At 48.9% G+C, this 18,930-nt stretch overlaps 1 protein-coding gene and 1 long non-coding RNA gene across 2 annotated transcripts in view; one reads left to right on the forward strand and one right to left on the reverse strand.

The window, feature by feature from the left end:
* The window catches only part of LOC119845152 (Golgi integral membrane protein 4-like), a 74,433-nt gene that overhangs the window by 21,169 nt on the left and 34,334 nt on the right, over positions 1-18,930 (reverse strand). The window contains 5 exon segments of the mRNA XM_038377030.2: positions 2,900-3,057; positions 5,705-5,804; positions 5,806-6,011; positions 6,186-6,341; positions 13,192-13,274. Coding sequence (XP_038232958.1) covers positions 2,900-3,057; positions 5,705-5,804; positions 5,806-6,011; positions 6,186-6,341; positions 13,192-13,274 — 703 coding nt within the window.
* On the forward strand, positions 7,706-8,707 carry LOC122457029. The gene is made up of 2 exons (XR_006276295.1): positions 7,706-7,835; positions 8,460-8,707. It is a non-coding gene; the product is annotated as an uncharacterized LOC122457029 (long non-coding RNA).

An 18,930-nucleotide genomic window follows, 5' to 3' on the forward strand; every position in this document is an offset into this window, starting at 1 on the left:
AAATCTGCTTGAGAGATTGGATACCCAGTTGCCACTAAAATTAGTGGGACTGGTGCATTCAATATGTCTACACTGCAGGTTTGCCCTGGGTCCTGGCTCATGCACACGTGAGCACGTTAGCTAAACCCGCCTCCGAGAATCCCACATTGCTATGCCATACGTGCCCTATACTCTGTAGACCTGTGTCCACAGTGGGACTGCAGCTACCTGTGCCTGGCGCAAGGATTTCTGGGGGCGTATCCCAGAATTCTTGGCGCCTAGCCAACTGGAGCCACTCTAGGATTTGATTCCTGGCTTGTGTAGAACTTGTCTGTCCTTCCCTGAGCCCTTGTATGGACGTGGTTTTCAGCTCACCAACACCAGCTCTGCACGCTCCTCCCTTCTGCCTGTTCCCACCGGGCTCAGCTGCTGCATTTAAAGTCAGCACGCTGCCATCTGCGCAAGCTTTTAGATCGGAAATTGCAGCCAGAATATCATCCTGGATCACCCATCACAGAAACAATCAAAATGTAAATCAACCATCCAGGGCCTCTCTGGAATCTGCTGATCTAATCCACCCCTGCAATAATTCCTCGTGTTGGACAAATGGCTTCTTTGCCTCTGGCAGGCTGCGTGTTATCTTTGGCATGGACATCTCCAAGAGAATGTCACTCTGATGTTCCCCCACCCCCTCCAACACTATCCAGTAATAGGACAGTCCCTAGCTGCTCTGACGACTTCTTGACTTTTGACCCAGCACTCTTCCTGAATGGATCTATGCCATGCTGTGGTCTCCTTCTCCATCTGCAACAGCTCAACGCTTGCATGCTCGGACTTACTTACTGGTGACAAACTCCCTTCTGTGTTATATGCAACCATATATAGCGCTGATGCCTTTAGTGACACCCACCTCCACTGACTTTCATGGCTCTGGAGCTCCGCAACAACAGAACCCTTCCATCTAGTATATTTTTCTTAAAGCCAGTTTGCTTCTTAAAGCCAGGTTATTAGTATGATTGCTGTTTCAGTGAAACTTAGAGGACCAGACTGAGACCAGGGCCCTACTGGGCTACGTGCTTTACAGATACATAAGAAGAGGCAGTGCCTGCCCTGATGAGCGGCAACCAAAGTGAACAAGAACAAGGGGGAGTAAACAAACTGTTACTATCCCCATCAGAACTCAGTTGACAATTCAGAAAGCGGGTCTCTCCCCCAGCTTGACTGCAGCTGCGAGATCTAACAGGAGCCACATCTGGTTTGTTTCAGTAAACTAAGTAGATGTAACCTGGAGATATGTAGGGAGCAGATGAGCTGAGAAAGATGCTCTTTTTGGATCATAGCCAAACTTGGAAGAACTGCAATATCAGAAAGTGTTTTCACACGCAGAATGTTCATTCTTCTAACTGGTCAGCAGAGACCTTCACTTAGATGGTCAGCTCTTTGGGGCATGAACAGTAGTTTTGTTCTGTATTTGTACAGAGCGCCTGGCACAACAGGTCCCAGTCTATGATGTGGGGCTCCTAAGCGTGAGCGCAATACAAACAATAAGTATCCATTTCCATGATCTGAGTGTAACGGTCTCCACCTACTTCTGAATCCACCTTTATTTGTAAATACCCAGAGAGCATTCGTCCTCCTCTCCCTATACCATGGAATGAATGCCGAGCGATGGAGGTTGCGATTGTACAAAGAGGCCATTCTGGCATTGTCTTAATAAAAACTACAGCCCCCCCCACCCAAAGGCTCGGAAATTTCATAATAAGCTAGGCCTTCAAACCTAAAAAGAGAAAGTGCACCTGTTTTAAATCTCTTAGTTAAAGCCATGCAAGCTGCGCGTGTGTGGACACAATTAAAGTCAAAGATAAGCCAATTGCAAAACAATTCAAGTGCAGCTACTCAGGAGAAATGCAACCAGAATTAACTCAAGGATTAAAAACATTTTAAATCCGTGCAACGTTTATATGTAGACAAGGTCCAGGTGTCCACCGTACAATTCATGTAAGGCTCTTCAAAAGAAGCTTCCCTGCTGGTATGGACGTAGACATGGATCAAAGCAACCAGCTCCATTCCCACAAGATGGAAAGAAAATCCACAAATGAGAAGAGGATAGAACCTTCACCTCAAAACCCAGATGCAAAGCCTGGAGAAGTCAGCATCTCAATTGGGGCCAGTCGCCTGCTGCTTCTCGATTACCATATAACCTTGAAAATGACAAGCCTTCAGATCTTGCTTTGGTTCTTCCCACAGATTACTAATTAATTAGTGGAAAACATGAGTGAACCTCAGCTTTAATACACAGCTTAACGCCTCTTAATTAGAGAAGCTGATGGGATCCCTTAACGGCCCTGCTGCTGAAGATGTCTGGCTTCCACTTTGCTGTATTTCTTCAGCTTGCTAAACAACACCATTTTTATTTTTAAGTTCCCCACCGCAGAGAGGTTGGCAGAAGTCAACTCAAAATTCTGCTCTGTCATTTCTTCTAGCTAAGACTCAATCCATGCCCTACACCCTGCTCAACAGAAGCTCCTCAGTCTTTCCTTAGTGCACAACACCTACAGAACTGGTAGACAAAGCCCACCCTGCTGGCTAAATGCAGTCCGTGGAGAGTTCCACAACATGGCGCCCTGTTGCCCTCCCCTTTCACATGGAAATGGAACCTACCAGGCCATGCGTCCTAGCATGTAGCGCTGCATCTTGACACGAGTGGCCTGCAGCTTGAAGCAAGATGGATGTTGCATGGGCAAATCAAGAAAGAGCAGAGCATGCTAGGACCTGGAGTCTTCATTTGCAGCTCTTTATGTGGAAGATAACACTGAATACCCCAGCAAGGGGAAGAGTTCAATGGGCCAGTCTTGAGGACCTTCTTTAGCATTCTTCCCCCTAAACTGTAAGAGTGAGAGGAGAGCCCTGTAGTACAAACCTTTGCATCTGCGCCTGTTTGTTCCCTGCCAAGGGATGGTTGGCTGGAGCCGCCTCCTTCTCCAACGTAGATGGGTGTTTCAGATTGGACACCACCCGTCTGGGAACATGGTTTTCCTCACTGGTTTTCCCCTGAATGCTCACCACCACCTTGTGATCCTGCAGAGAGGACAAAGATCCGTACAATCTACTTGGCCTCTCGGACCCTCACTGCCGCCTTGTGTTTGGAAGGTTCCTGGTTTTGGATCACATCTTTCATCAGGGAACACTGGGACAGGAATCGCTCTGCAGAGGAGATGCATTCCCTGCCAGCCATGCTACCATTTTCTGAGCAAAGGAAAGTAATTCATGTCCCAGAGAGTTAAGAAAAATACCTTTCTGTTGGGTGGGCTATATGAAATGTACTTGCCCTGTCCTCAGCAGGCCAATGTCCATGGGACAAAAGGGCAATCCTACGGTCACACCTTAAAATAAGGGTACAGTAATTACCATGTAATTACACTGCGATTAGCGTTATTATACTGTGGTTTGGTTTGTCAGGATGTAATTAACACTTACTCATCTTCACAACATCTCTGTGAGACAGGCTGGTGCTATTAACAACTCCATTTTACAGATGAGAAACTGAGGCGTCAAATGACTTGTCCAAGGTCACGCAAGAAGTGTGTGGCAGAGTAGGGAGTTGAACCCATTCTTCTGAGTCCCAGGCCAGGGCCCTAGTCACTGGACCATCCTCCTGAGTACATACAGGATGTCCTTACTCAAGTCTGAGACCAAGAGTGTTTCTGGACCAGGCCAGCTGTGAAAATCCACATCCACATGTGGTTTGAAACATAAATATAGTTTGGGGGTCCCCAACCAGGGGCTGCATAAAAGATGCCTGCAGTGATGCACAGAGAGAGAAATAGGCACTAACACGGCAAACAGCCAAGGTTTCTGGTGCCTCTTTCCCACACCTGCACTGTAGGATGTATCCCCCGCCCCTGTCTCCAGTCTTCCTGCATACACCAATGCCCAGCTTCACTTCGCGGGTCCCTACAGCTGGCTACGGCAGCATTTTTAGCTCTACCTGCCCATGACTGTGGGACCCTGAGATGTGGGCTCCTGGCTCTGCCGCAGACTTGCTGTGTGGTACCAGGCAAGTCGCTAACTGGTGGGAGTCAATGGGAGCTGTGGGTGCTCAGCACCTCGGGAAAGAAGGTTCTTAATCTCTCTAAAACAGCTGTAATATGGGGATGATCATATTCCCCCACCTCACTGGGCTGGGGGGGCAGGGAAGGGGGGTGTTGGGCAGATAAATTCATGATGGCCACAAAGTGCTCCGATGCCATGGTGAAGAGTGCAATAGAAAAGGCCATGAATAACTAGGATAAATATGGATGAGCAGTGCCCTCTGGAGCTAGTTGAATGAAAAGGAAAAGGAGAGGACTTGGCTGGTCACCCACTTATTCCCTGTCCATTGGCTGACGGTGGAATCAGTTCCACTGACTGCACAGCAGAAGAACCAGCCTGTAGCTGATCCCCATGGACTTTATGGCCTCATCCAAAGCCCATTGGAGCAAATGGACAAGATCCTCCTAGTATGTGGCTGAAGCCCTAGGTCCACCTCTGGGCTGTAGCTAGACGGCAAAGAGGGGTAGACAGGATGAGGTTAGATGAAGACACCCACGGTGACCTATTTGCAGAGCGAGCATCCTCCCAGGAGCAGGATTCCCTGCTGCCATAGGATTGCAAGCTCCAGCCCTTCTCTGAACTACTGTCCAGCAGTTTGCAAAGGGAGTGACTCAGAGTCTAGCGAGAATGGGGAAAATGAGATGCAGAAACAGTCGGACCACTTCATTAATCCTGCTTGGCTGCCCCTCAGGCCCGCAGTCAGCTCTCCCCCCACTGGAGGAGAGCACCCAGGGAAGAGGGAACACAAACACCTCACAAAGGATGGTTTCCTGAAGACTGAGTGAGAGAGGGATCCACCTTTCCCTTCAGCTCAGAGGGAAGAAATCTGCAAATGGAAACCAAAAGCGGTCAGACTCCAGGGGAGGAAAAAAGTCATCTCTCACGATCAACAGAAATAAAAACACCCTGGTTGTTCACAATGAATCTAGGGGCAGCAATTGTTGCCGAGTAGCCCATTAAACCGTGCCACAGCACTCTGGGGACTGGAAAATGGGGGGTGCACATTAATATTTAGGGAAACGGTCAGATTCCATGCAAAGCTGCTCAGAATTTGAAGTTTGCCACACTTCATGGCACAGGCACCCCCTGAAATTTTTCACCTGGGGCATACTCACCCTGCAGTGGTGGTGGGGCCTGGCTCCCCACTCTGGTCGTCATGACCCAGCACACGAGATTGCAGGACCACTCACCAAAATTTGACCTGACAACTCCGTCTTGATGGAGGAGCTTCAGAGCCAAACCCGAGTGGCGCTGAGGCACTGCACAACGGGTCACAATGCCACTTGGTTTGGAGGCCCCCCTCAAATGGGAGCCTGGGGCAAACTGCCCTTTTTGACCTACGCTGTGGGCAGTCATGCCCCCTGCCAAGGGTATGAACTGGGCGTAACGCGTGTATGGCTGCGGGCACTGCTGCTCATTACAGACTGCAGGAATTGACTCATTTTTGTGCTGAACGATGTCTATTTCCCAGGACAGGGGGCTGGTTTCATTTCCAAATTTAAAACGAGGCTGCTGGACCCAGACAGACCCTGTGGTTCTCGCTCACTCCCTAGCTCCCAGCCTGTGCTGTCTAGTGTCACAGGCTCTCCCTAGGTCCCGGCCTGGATTACACAGCTGACTGCACTCCACTTACCGAGTTCCCATTCTGCACACTGTTCACTGTCCGTGTGAATCGGATCACAGGGCTGTCCCCGTGCCCCTGTGGCCAGGCAGGCAGGGCTGCTGCTGTGGGTGGCTTCCTGCAGTGGGGCGGGATGGGCGAACAGCACATTGCCCTGGGGCCTGGGGCCATCATTATTATGAGAGGTCTGGCCTTGGGGCAAAGTTCCCTCTCCCTGGCTCCTGACCCCAGAGATCTGTGGTCTCACCAGGCTCCCACCAGGGGGCTTCTCCTGATCCACGGGGCTCAGAGGCATTTTGGCCCCGTTGGCTGCAAACACCTGGAAGGAGGAGAGAAGGAAGAATTTTGCAAGGCTGCGTTAATTACGGAGAGCGGGAAGGGGGAAGAATTAGCCCCAGATACTCAACCACCCCATCAAGCAGCATTCCTCTCCCCAGGAGACTTCAGACGTCCTGGTTGGAACCCAGCAAGGCCCAATGCCAGGGTACAGTACCTTCTGCCTAGAGAATTGTAAATGGTTGCTGCCCGGCACCGGGGGCTGTTCCTTCAATGCCTGGAGCTGCTGTTGCCCCTTCACAGGTCCCACTTCCTTGAAACTTGGCATCTTCTGCAGAGCTTCCTTGAGCTGCCTGAACTCCTCCATCTGGGTCTGGGGAAATGAGAAGGGCAAATAAAAACTCAGATGACAAAGGGTTAACATTTCCCTGCTGGAAAAAGCCATCACTACAGAGTCCTGCTCTCCTCTAGGCTGGGGCGGGGCATTGGTGTGCAAGAAGGAGCTGGAGAGAATTCACATCTATTGTCCAGCACCACCCCATCACAGACTGCAGCAAGCCCCCAAGAAGAGCTAGTCTCCGCCATGATAATTCTCCCTTCTGTCCCGACTGCACGGATGGCCCTCATTTCAGACTCAGTTTTTCCCTACCCCAGCAAGCCTGATGGCGTCCAGCTTTTACCATCCGTTTTTTACATCAGAAATGCTGACCCATGAAACCGACTTTTCAAACAGTGCTATTCACAGCCTATGTTGCAGAATGGATTCCTTCTGCCCTTACACCTCTGGTTTTCTGGTCCCTTTCATTCTGGGTCACACGTACATACGTACGTTCGGGTCAAGGCTCTTTTCCATGGAGCCATTTCTCAGTGGATGAGTTCATCTCAGAGGGGTTGACACAATAATTGGCTTAATTCTACTTGACAATTCAATTTACTTCAATGAAAATGGATTCCCCTGGACTCCAAGGCAAAATGTAACACTTTTCTCTTTGTTGCGGCTTATCAGCTCATTTCCTCCCTCCCCACCCTAGAAAGCGAAAGGGCTTGAAAAAGCCTTTCAGAAGGGGCTTGGCATGCCTCTCCGTTTTATTCATAGGGAAGTCTGCATGGGAGGAAGGGAGGGGAGGGGAATTCTTTTCATCTGATTGCCAAACCAGAGCTGGGAGATAAGTCTTCCAAGCAGAGAGGAAAGTTTGGGAGGAAACTTCCTTGAGCAGAGGTTGTTGATTTCAAGTCTCTCCTTTGCCATCATATTTTGCTTTGACCTCAGGGGTGGCAGTGGTGGTTTTTTAAGAACAGACAAGGCAGCATGGGAAAGGAGGTAGGGAATGGGTTGCGGGACAGAAAGGATCAGCCCAGCTGGTATGAGAAGATTGGCTAGATTAGAACAAACCAGAGAGATTTCATTCTAGCAAACCCAGCAGAGACTGATTCACTCTGCAAGGCCTTGGGTGAGAGTCATTTCGCCCCTCTGTGCTTCACTTCACCCATCTGTACTATCAGAACACCAAAAAGAAAACCTATCAGAACACCAGCTAGTCAATGCTCCTGTCAATTTACTAAGGCGTGCCAAGTGCTTTGCAGTCCTTGGATAATGAACACGCTACGTAAATTCCCTTTGCATAAACACTCACCTGTCATCTGCAGCAGGAAGGCAAGATTGGTGCAAATCAGCACTGTACTAATAGCAAGAATTGCTGGCTGATGCAGGAATCTGCTTGCTTAGCTACCAAGAGTGAAATACTGGCCCCAGCGAAGTCAGTGGCACCCTAAATTCAAGCCCCTTGTGCATGTACACATTATGATAGTCTTTTACTGTGTGATCACACTTTTTTCCACAGAACACAGCACAAGCGGGTGAAATAAGGTAACACAGGTTTCAGAGTAGCAGCCGTGTTAGTCTGTATTCGCAAAAAGAAAAGGAGTACTTGTGGCACCTTAGAGACTAACAAATTTATTAGAGCATAAGCTTTCGTGAACTACAGCTCACTTCATCGGATGCATTTGGTGGAAAAAACAGAGGAGAGATTTATATATACACACACACAGAGAACATGAAACAATGGGTTTATCATGCACACTGTAAGGAGAGTGATCACTTAAGATAAGCCATCACCAGCAGCAGGGGGGGGAAGGAGGAAAACCTTTCATGGTGACAAGCAAGGTAGGCTAATTCCAGCAGTTAACAAGAATATCAAAGGAACAGTGGGGGGTGGGGTGGGAGGGAGAAATACCATGGGGAAATAGTTTTACTTTGTGTAATGACTCATCCATTCCCAGTCTCTATTCAAGCCTAAGTTAATTGTATCCAGTTTGCAAATTAATTCCAATTCAGCAGTCTCTCGTTGGAGTCTGTTTTTGAAGCTTTTTTTGTTGAAGTATAGCCACTCTTAGGTCTGTGATTGAGTGACCAGAGAGATTGAAGTGTTCTCCAACTGGTTTTTGAATGTTATAATTCTTGACGTCTGATTTGTGTCCATTTGTGGCCAAGGTAACACAGGCAGCCTTAGTTCTGGCATTTCCTAATTTCCAGTACTTGACTTTGTACCCATAATAATCTTTTAACACGTTTTTTTAAATGTCAGAGAGAAAGGGTTTGAGAGAGAGAGAGTGTGACACACACAAAAAATACGCTTCATTTTCCTGACTGCTTGGCTATAATATCCCCAGCACAGAATCCATGAAAGAGCATTTGAGAAGTGCTTAGCTAAAGAATTATTCACCCTTGATCCTGCATTTGTTGCCAAGGTGCAAATGCTCTCAGCACTTAGTGAGCCAGACAAATATATTTTAGCTACAAGGGTGTCTGGTAACGGACATGGAGCCTCTCACTGGTAGCGCCTCGGGTTTTGACGGAGGCTGCCCCTGAAAACATGCCACCCTCCAACAGCTGTTCAATGCCCTATACGAGCTGGCTCGGTCTCAATCTGCTTTGTAGAGGACAGGTGCCCACATCACTAAATCCACATTTGAGGCTACTTCTGAGAGTTTTGGTATAGAGGCCAAAACGATGCACGAGTGCTAAAGCTGAGCTGCTTTTCACTCTGCAGGAGGGTGCTGTCAGGTAGGGCGGGGGCACATGTCTGGAGCCGCTTGCATCACCTGCTGGTTTTGGTGCTGGTTAAGGCTGCTGGCCTGTTTGAATCCCGGGAGGGAGAGCCTCGGCCCACCCAAAACTAAAGCCCTGCCCCCACAACTGAGGGAGGGGCACCAGCACCAGGACCCAATGATTTCTCAGAACAACAGGCATAGGAGCAAGGGTGAAAACAAGGGCACCAGCTGGAGACTCCAGGCAGAGGATGCCGGACAACGCCCACCACTCCCTGAAGGAATGAGCGGATGCTGTCCAGAATTCGTGAAACAGTGAGGAACAGAAGTAGGCCCCAGTGGAGGGTGCTGGATTGACTGAGGTCCTTTATTTATTCCCAGACTGGGCACATCACGGTCCAGGCCCATGCGAGCCGTCCCACCAACCTGCCTCAGCCATGAGGAGGAGGGGAAAGGCAGTTCAATCACCAGGCTAGTCTCCGAGTACATTGGTGGTTGTTTGGGCACCTGCCCATGGGGAAATTTACGGAGCTACCCCCTCATCCATCCAATTAAATGTCACATGGGCCAGCAAACAGCTGTCACAGAGCGACTGCGTTCAGATCCAGAGACCTGGACTTCAGCCAACAATCGGCGATGGATTCAGGTAACTAACCTGAAGTGATGAACTCTTTGTGATGTTGGCACTCCCTGGAGCCATCCAGAACAGAGCAGGCCAGGAAACAAGAACAATGTTGCAAATAAAGGGAAGAAAAATCCCCTCCCCTCCAGCCCTTAGCACCCCTGGCGCCTGGCTCAGGGGAAGGATTGGCTGTCAGCCGCATCCAGCCACAACCAGCTCCCCGCTTCTGAGCTTAGCACACAGCCCAGGAGAGTGTGACAGCAGGCTGTTAATTAACAACAGAAGACGTTAATCCAGCCAGTGACATGACTTCAGAGAATATATTGACAAAGCGACTGGAGGGTCTGGCTCCTTTCGAGGGCCTCAGAAAGACACTGATCTCCCCCTCGGTCTCTCCTGTCCCTTGGTAATCTGCCAAGCCCCAGCTTTGTCCAGTTTGCACAGTGCCGCACTGGAAACGCAGTGCCTGCCTGTAATGGGGGCCCCGTGGCCCCCAGCCCCATCTTGGAGCAGTGGGACTCCTGCAATGTGCTGGGATTCAGGGGCCGTGTTGATCGCAAGCACCTCTCCAGGAAAACTGCGTGTGTTACATGCTCCTTGCGCTTCAGGCTTCCCTCTCTGCCCCCTTCCTCAAAAACTCAACAGCTTTTACAGCTGAACAAGGACCTGTTGTTGGTGTCGCTCTTAGGAACCCTTCCAAGGCCTCCCCCTCTGCAAAAGCATCAGTGCACGAAGCAGCCAGAGAACCATTTTCTACCGTTTGCGCGTGCCTATTTGTATTCCCAAGTGACTTCCCGTCTCAACCAGGCAGGATTGCCCTGCACTATTTCTCTCTGCAATTAATTGGATAGCCGTCAGCAGAAGGTGACCGAACACCACTCAGGATGGAAACGTTCCTGAGATCTGGGTTTAATGACACACGCTGGTTATTGCGGGAGGAATTAACCCACAGAGAGGTTGGTTAATGCTTACTACTGTCTCAGCCATGCAGCAGGGATCATTGCAACTCCAAGGGCTGGGCCCAGCCCAGTGCTCGGAGAGGTTTACTGGTCCTGAAAGCATCTGTCCTGCTCCACCAACCAAAGTACCTTTGCAGCCATCTCAGCCAGAGACGTTCAGCAGCTGCCTTTCTTTGTCATTTGTTGTTTGCACTATGGTAGTGTCTATGGACCTCAGTTAGGGACCCAGGCTCCCCATCGTGATATGCCTCATGCAAACACCTAATGAAAACACAAATCCCCGACGAGCTGCTTGCATCAAGAGCTAGGATTAGCAGTGAAGACTTCAGACCATTTGAGAACAGGGGCTCAGAGGATTTTAGCAAAGATATGTTGGAACTCATGTGGCTGGGGAGGAAGCAAGCTGCTAATCAGAATGGCGTGATCTCACGGTCAGTGGTCTCACACCCTGCTAGCACCTTTTAAGAGTGCAGAACAGTTGTCCCTAATACTAGGGGACCCAAAACCTTGCCAGGACCACACTGGTCTCTTAGTCTAGCATAGCGATGGGCCTCAGCCCCAAAGCTCAGATCCAGATTTCTCCCCAGCTCAGGGGGTTTTTTTACCCCCTTACAAGCAGATGTTCCTGAATCTCTTCCTCCCCAAAGCCAAGGGTTTTGATTCCCGTTCTAGCAGCATGATAGTCTTGGGACTCATTCTGGGCCTAACAGAACAAGTCCAAGATCAGTGTAACCTTTGATCTCTGGGATGATATTGGGGTTGGGTCAGTTTGGGATAAGCAGAATGAAAAGATGTCAGGGGAAAATGTCTGTACAACCAACCCCACAAAGCCCCTCCAGGAACACAGGCTGTAAAGCTCTTTCCAAAGGATTCAGACTGAAAAAAAGCAGATCATGGAGGACTCCAGGCTCCATAATATAGAGAGCTGATTGCTAGAGGTAAGTAGATCTTTGGAGGCCTTGCCAGACACTTTTGGATGGTTTGAATTAAAACCACACCGACTGCTTCCCTTGCCTAATTTGTGAATTGTGTAACTGAGACTTTTGTGCTAGGACAGAGACAGAAAAAACAAACAGCCGTTCCAAGTGATTTCAGTGCTGGTGAAGAGCACTGAGGGACAGCCCTGGAGGCTGAAGGCTTCCCTTAGCGAACTAAGTGGATACAACATGGACAGGACCAGAACAACCTTCCCTGACATCTCCCTCCAGACCTGCCTCAACCCTCATCTTTATGCTGAGACTGCTAAGCAGGGCACTGAGGAGAGTCAGTTGCAGCATGGGTCTTGTAACGCAGACCCCTCAGCTGAGACCATCAAGTCACTGCACACAGAGCATTAAAGGGTAACAGCTTCCAGTTGCATTGAACTGCCCACTTACAGCTGGAAGACTGCATATCTCATTGCCATAGAACCGAGCTGGGGTGGGAGGAGGAAGGGCAGAGCTGATCTGGACCCTGGAGCTGGATATTGTCTTCTCCTCCTCAGAAGAAGAGACAAAAAGAAATTTCAGCTGGCAAGAGGCTTCCCCAATGAATGATCCATCAAGGTAGCAATGGAGCAGCAGTTCCCTTTGAAAGGCCAGGGGCTCTATTAAAAGCCTCGGAGCTGGAGGATGTGCTGCAACCCCTCCTAGGCTGAACGCAAAAGGTAGGGCATCGGAAACGGAATGGAAGACACCTTCAAGAATTGTCTCCCAAACAAAGCTCAAACGAATACTGAACATACGAAGGACCTGGGTTGTGGCGGATTTCCATCCAGCTCTTAGGTACTGGGAGCAAAGACAAACGACCTCCGGAAGATGCCAGGGAGCCCTCACCCCTTGTTTTCAGATGGCCTCCCAGTCTATGCATGAAATCCAATCAGTCCTCTCCATTCAGGTATCCCACTGGGATGGGAGAGCCAGAGTCGGGAAAGTCTATGGTGGAACTCAGGGTATAACACTGACTCCACAGACAAGCCCCACCTGGGAGAGCCGGCCATGCCCCAGCCAGTGGAGAGCTGTTCCCTTCAATATTCCCTAGGGCTCTGGCTAATTAAAGCACTCCAAGGATGATGCTCCCGTCACTTCAGTTCAGAGTTTATTCCCGGGGGGATATTTTTCATTCTTGGGATGCTCTACTCACATTTCCCTGTGTTCAGCTTCATCCAGACCTCCTGTGACTGTCCCTAAATAAATCCCTTTCCTTCCTAGTATCCACACACACTTCAAATGAGACCACTGCTCAGCCCCCCCCCACAGCACCTTCTCAAAGCACTCTGCAAGCACAACACTTTAGAAAGTTACTAGTGCTGGTCAAGAGGCCAGGGTACAAGCCAACAACAGTGGAAAGCCCTGGGAAGCCTTAAGGTCAGGAGATTCCTCATCTCATCTCATCTCAGCCAGCGGCAAAGCAGTGTCTCCGATTTAAGGTCTATGGGCGCTGAGTCACTAGACCAAACCGGCTTTACAAGCACAAAGCCTCTTGCCATTAGTCCCTCTGAAACTGGGAAGCCTTATCCAATTGGTGTGTTTGCTCTAAGCCGGTTATAAACATCATTCACCTGACTTCAGGATCAGGCCATTGCATTCTGGCTACCTTGTTAACGCATCTATTACCTGAGCATCAAGCAGCTGAGAGTGGACATCCTGGTGGGCCTGCCGGAGAAGCTTGCTCTCCTCTCGGAGTTTGAAGATGGTATCTGTAAGAGAAGAGAGAGAACACAGGTGAACACAACAGTTCGGCTAAGCGCAGCTCCTCACTCGCATCCCGTTGACTCACATGGAAACGCCGGGCCTCTCAAAGCATGAGGAAGATCAGGTGGCACCTCTGGAGCATCCTCTCAGATACAAGCCACCATCCCCTCCTGTCAACCCAAGTAACTCCCTTCTCTAGAGAGGGACCTAAACACCAGATGGCAGCAGGGGGTGGTCAGGGGCCGTCACCATTTTTATGCCCTTTACTGGTCAGAATAAGAGGTTTTCCTTCACTTGCAGCCCAGCTATTCTCCTGCTGTTTATTGGCTGGCAGGCAGGCAGTAATGCCAGAGCCCCTACTCTGGAAGGAAGGCACTTCAGGCAGGGCATCTGTGACAGAGTATGGTCAACCCTCAACCACATACAGCAACGCAGAGCGCATCAGACCGGGGGGCCAATCCAGCACAGCCTCCTGTCTCCTCTCTCTCAGACAACGAGTTGCTTCAAAGGACGGTGCAAGAAAGCCTGGAGAAGGCAGTTCTAGGTTAACCCAGCCACTGGGGAAATTACTTCCTAAACCTGTTCAGCGGCTGGCTTATGCCCTGAAGCATCAGGGTTGTACTCCTTGCAAACTCTTCGTATCCTCACTAATGCATGAAAGGCTACGCACCAATTCCGACATACCGCATTGCACTGAATACAAAAACTGACTCTGTATCCCCAAGGGAAGAGACAGACGGGGCCGGCCTTATTTTGGGCTCTGCGTAAGGCTGTATTAAAACACCACTAGAATCTCAAACCTGCACTGCTGTGTATTTTAGCCTGCAAATAGATCGGAGGGACCTCATGGCAAGTGAGGGCGTGGTATTTTCACTCACCATACAGCCACTGGGAGTGGCTGGGTCATTACACATATTGAATCTATTTCCCTACGTTAGGTATCCTCACACCTTCTTGTCAACTGTCTAAATGGGCCATCTTGATTAGCACTACAAAAGTTTTTTTCTCCTGCTGATAATAGCTCATCTTAATTAAATTAGACTCTTACAGTTTGTATGGCAACTTCCACCTTCTCTGTATGTATGTATGTATGTATGTATGTATGTATGTATGTATGTATGTATGTATATCTTCTTACTATATGTTCCATTCTATGCATCCGATGAAGTGGGCTGTAGCCCTTGAAAGCTTATGCTCTAATAAATTTGTTAGTCTCCAAGGTGCCACAAATACTCCTGTTCTTTTTGAGGATACAGACTAACACAGCTGCTATTCTGAAACCTAATTACAATGGTGTCTCTATTCACTGTGCATGTCACACCCGAGGGGGGGAGGGTCTCATAGTCTGGGCTCCAGCGGTTTTTCTAGTCCTGCAGCCTACGCCCAAGTCAGCTGATACAGGCCAGCCCTGGTGGTTTATTGCAGTGTGGACAAACCCAGCGGGGCCAGGATGTCACCTTTTGTCTTTAGGGCCTTTCTCTAGTGCAAGTTCAACCCTGGTCAAATCTGCAGAAAGCAGAGGGGTAGCTCCACACGGCGGGAGAAATCTGAACCGCATGGATTAGAGCAAGGGGCTGTAAGGGGGAGACCTGGTGTTACTACACGTAAAGTCCTATAACGAGGGAGTGGAAAAAAACAGCAGGGAACATAAAGTAGGGGTGCGCATGGGGGCCTGGGAGAGAAGCAGACCCCAGCTCGCTCAGCAGTATTTGCAAGCCTCAGAGGTCTTTGAAGAATCAGTATACAGTGATCCAAGGATCACAAAGTGCTCTACAAAAGTGGGCAGTATCTCCATGCTACCAGCTGGGAGACAGAGACACAAAGCAGTAAAGTGACCGGTGGCCCAAATGAGCAAGAGCTGAGAACACACCACAGCTGCCTTGCCAGCAATCACCTGTTCTAACCACCTCCCTGGCCCAAGAGCAGGTAATTCTCATCACAATACCTGGTAAAAACCACCTGGTTTCCAGCTGTGTTACAAAAAGGTTCCTGCTACTCTGATACCTCCTTTATTTTCAGTGACAGAGGGATCTCTTATGCCGTTTCATTGAGAGGGGTTTCAACCACCACCTTCCCACAAAGGAAAGATTTACCAGCCAGCTTAGAGTTAATAATACAGGAATGGTATCCTACCAAGTCAACGAGCAGCCGGGAAGATGGGCATTGAATGTCAATTACCACAGGCTGAAGTCAGACTCCTTGAATAGCTTTTTTCCAGCCCTTAAGTGTTTTTTCTGAGCTTTATTCCCCCTTTGCTTTGATAAAAGTCATTTTCCTTGCTGTTTTTTGCTGTGTGTTTCAAAGAGAGAGATGGAATCAAATATTTGGGTAATCTGTTTAGCTTGCACGTAAGGTTTATTTTTCCGCCCTAGCAGCATTACTAAAATATTAGACTACAGTAACCCCCAGGGGAAAACAAACACAAAAAAAAAACCCATCAGCAGCTTTCACTCTCGGACCCAATCCAGGGGCTAGAATGAACCTCAAAAAAATCTCACGATCTCAATAAAAACTGAACTAAATAGATATGCTCTGCAGGAATTAGAGGTATCAGCATTCCCTGCAGCAATTTTTGCCATTAGAAGAGTTTTATATACACTTACCGTGAATTAAAAAGGGAGGGTTAAATTTACTCCAAATGTACCGTATATACTCGTTCATAAGCCGAATATTTTGGTAAAAAAGGGACGCATCAAAGAGTGGGGGTCGGCTTATAAACAGGTCTACATCAAAATTTGATGATTTTAAACTCTGAAATCATTGAATTGAATATCTAATACACTGTCATTTTGTTTTCCTGAAGCGTCTGCAGGCATGGAGCCCCTCAGTTCTCTGTGGCCACAGTTCGCCGTTCCCAGCCAATGGGAGCTGCAGGAAGTGGCACGCTGAGGGGCTCCGTGCCTGTGAACACTCCAGGTAAACAAAACCTCCCGACCTGCCAGAGGCTTACCCTGACAGGCTGGGAGCCAAAGTTTGCCAACCCCAGAAATATAGGGTCAGCTTATGAAAGGGTCATACAGTTTTTACTATTTTTACCTATCCATCTTGGGGGGTTGGCTTATAAATGAATGGGCTAATGAACAAATATATAGGTAGGTTCTAGAATTTACGAGACCTAGTATCTGAGCACTTCTATGTACCAAGAGAATTAGTTTGGTGGAGTTTGTGATGGAGAGGTGTGCCAGAAGGATATGTCCTTCTTATCCATGATATAGACAATGGAGTAACTGCCACAGTCAAAACCAAATGGGGCTGCAGCAGAGAGTTTCCAGTAAACGTTGGCCTGCACTGCGGATCCACTTTTTTTGCACTTGTCTTGCATGTGATAAATGAGAATATCCGAAGGGAGCCACCTTGGAATAAACAGTTTGCTGGTGACTTTGTGATATGTATGAAGACCCGGCAAACCAACTCTGAACAGCGGCGACAGAGTGAAAGTTGAGTGAAAGCTGGTAAGACTGGGGTGATGAAAGCTGAAGGAGGAGGACACACCATAAAAAGATATCACAGGCAGACGGCTCTGAGAGTGAAAGAATACCTAGGATCAGTGGTTGCTGACAACGGTGCCCCCCAGTATCGCACAAAAGCTGCTTCGTGCAAATGGTGGGAGCTGACCCACATGTGACAAAAAGATGCCAGTAAAGTTAAAAAGGAAGAGAACTATAATTCAACCTATCCTAATGTATGGAACAAAGACTTGGCCAGTCACACAAAAATAAATCTGAATGCTCTCCATCACTGAGATGAAGGTGTTGAGATGGTCAAATGTGACAGAAAATGAAATGAAATTATACGGGGCCTAAGATTGAATTGCCTCAACTGAAGACAAGTTAAGGGAGACAAGGCTACATTGGAATGGACATGTCCAGCAGAGATCTGAGACTCATAGTGATAGGCCAGCCCCTGCAATAATCGTGGGTGGAAGATGACGAAGGCGGAGGCCAGAGACTTAGTACAGGGACCAGATATCAACAGACCTTACAGAGACCAATTTGCAAGACAGCCAGGTGTACAATCATGAGTTTTGGAAAAACTCTATAAAAGTCGGCAACCCCAAACAGGGAAGTGGCAAGAAAGACTATGACAATGACTTAGCAAGGTTAAAATAGCCTGATTCCCTGGCCCTGTGCCATAAGGCACAGGGCAAAGGCTCCATCTAGCTGGCTTTTTGAAGTGTTCTTTACACATGTGCTGAGCCTTACCCCTTCTGAAGGACATGAGCGTTATACTGCGTACAACATCCCAGAACCAAACTCAGCACATGCAGTTCATCAAACCGCCAATTGTGAAGCAAGAGATGGGAAACTGGAGTCGGGAGAGAAAGAACATGGGGGCTCAGCCTTCAGCTTCTCAGAGGAGAACAGTGAGGCGAGAATTCAGATGTTGATATGCAGGAGGTGCTCGGAGAAAGTAGGTACACACAGGTGTACCGTGGGACACAGGCATGGAGAATCCCAGCTAGACCACCCCCAGTGTGTTTCTATCCTTCTGCTCCAGCAGAAGCTCATGCCACATGGGCAACACACTGGCGAGCACAATAGCACTTCAATGCCTCCGATTTTGGATTTGGACAACCCTTAGGATCCTCCAGAGCAAGCCATTCCCTTCTACTGTGTCAGTGTCTCACCATGCAGCACCATGAGGACTCTGGCTAACAGAACAAGGGCCCAGATACCATGCTGAGGGGTGTGGTAGCAATACCAAGACCCAAAAGAGGGAAGTGTGGAATTTCAGTACTGTCCTGCCCGTTCCAGGCAGTTTGGAGACTTCACTAACACAGGGGCCATGTGACTCCCATACAACTTGTGCTGAACTTAAAACACTCATCACTTAGACTAGTGGGGCCACCCGTGGGCAGAATTCTACTCAGAAGACCGTAACCAGGCTCCCTATGATTCGCTTCAAGCTTAGTTAGGGCTCATGATTGATGCTGGGCAACATGTTTCAGCCAAAACTTCCCCTACGCCCCAGTGAAAAATGCAGATGTGGTGACGTCGAAACATTTTGTGATTTTGTGTCCGTTTCGCCAAATGGTTCGTGTAAAACAAAAACCAAAACCAAAAAAACCACCCCAAATTAAGAAAGTCAAAACTCCTTTTCGGTTTGAGACTTCAACTTTCATTCGTTTTAAAAATCCAAAAAGGCGTAAAACCCACTCAAAAAAATCGAGACCAAGCCTTTTGCTTCGGGTCGCATGACACGTCGTGTTCGACCCAAAACACATTTTCGAAATAGCCAGCAAGCCAGAAACTCCGTTATTCGCCCAGCTCTGCGGGTGAGAACCCTGGGGCCAACAGCTTCTGTTTACCCACAGGACAGTTTCTGCATGGCTGGCAGCAAGGCAAGCTTCCCCACGGTCCCATGCCAACAGGATGCATCCCGAACCTCCTGCGGTGAGAGGCAGTTCATGGAGCCTGAACTCTTCAGTCCTTGGCCTCTCGGCTCAGACTGCCAATGGGGGATGGTGCGCACTATGGACACTGGGAACCAGACTGAGACCCAAACTCACTCAATATAGACCATTAAAGAGCTTTCTGTCTCTACTGACCCGGTCTCCCTCCCCTTCCTCCCTCATACACGCATGCCCAACTAGCCTGTACTCTGTTCAGGATCCTTCTGGCAGTTGCAGAAGGGAACTAGCAGGAGCTCACAGGCGGAAGG

This window comes from Dermochelys coriacea, chromosome 18 (assembly GCF_009764565.3).
Source record: "Dermochelys coriacea isolate rDerCor1 chromosome 18, rDerCor1.pri.v4, whole genome shotgun sequence".
NCBI classification, from domain to species: domain Eukaryota; kingdom Metazoa; phylum Chordata; order Testudines; family Dermochelyidae; genus Dermochelys; species Dermochelys coriacea.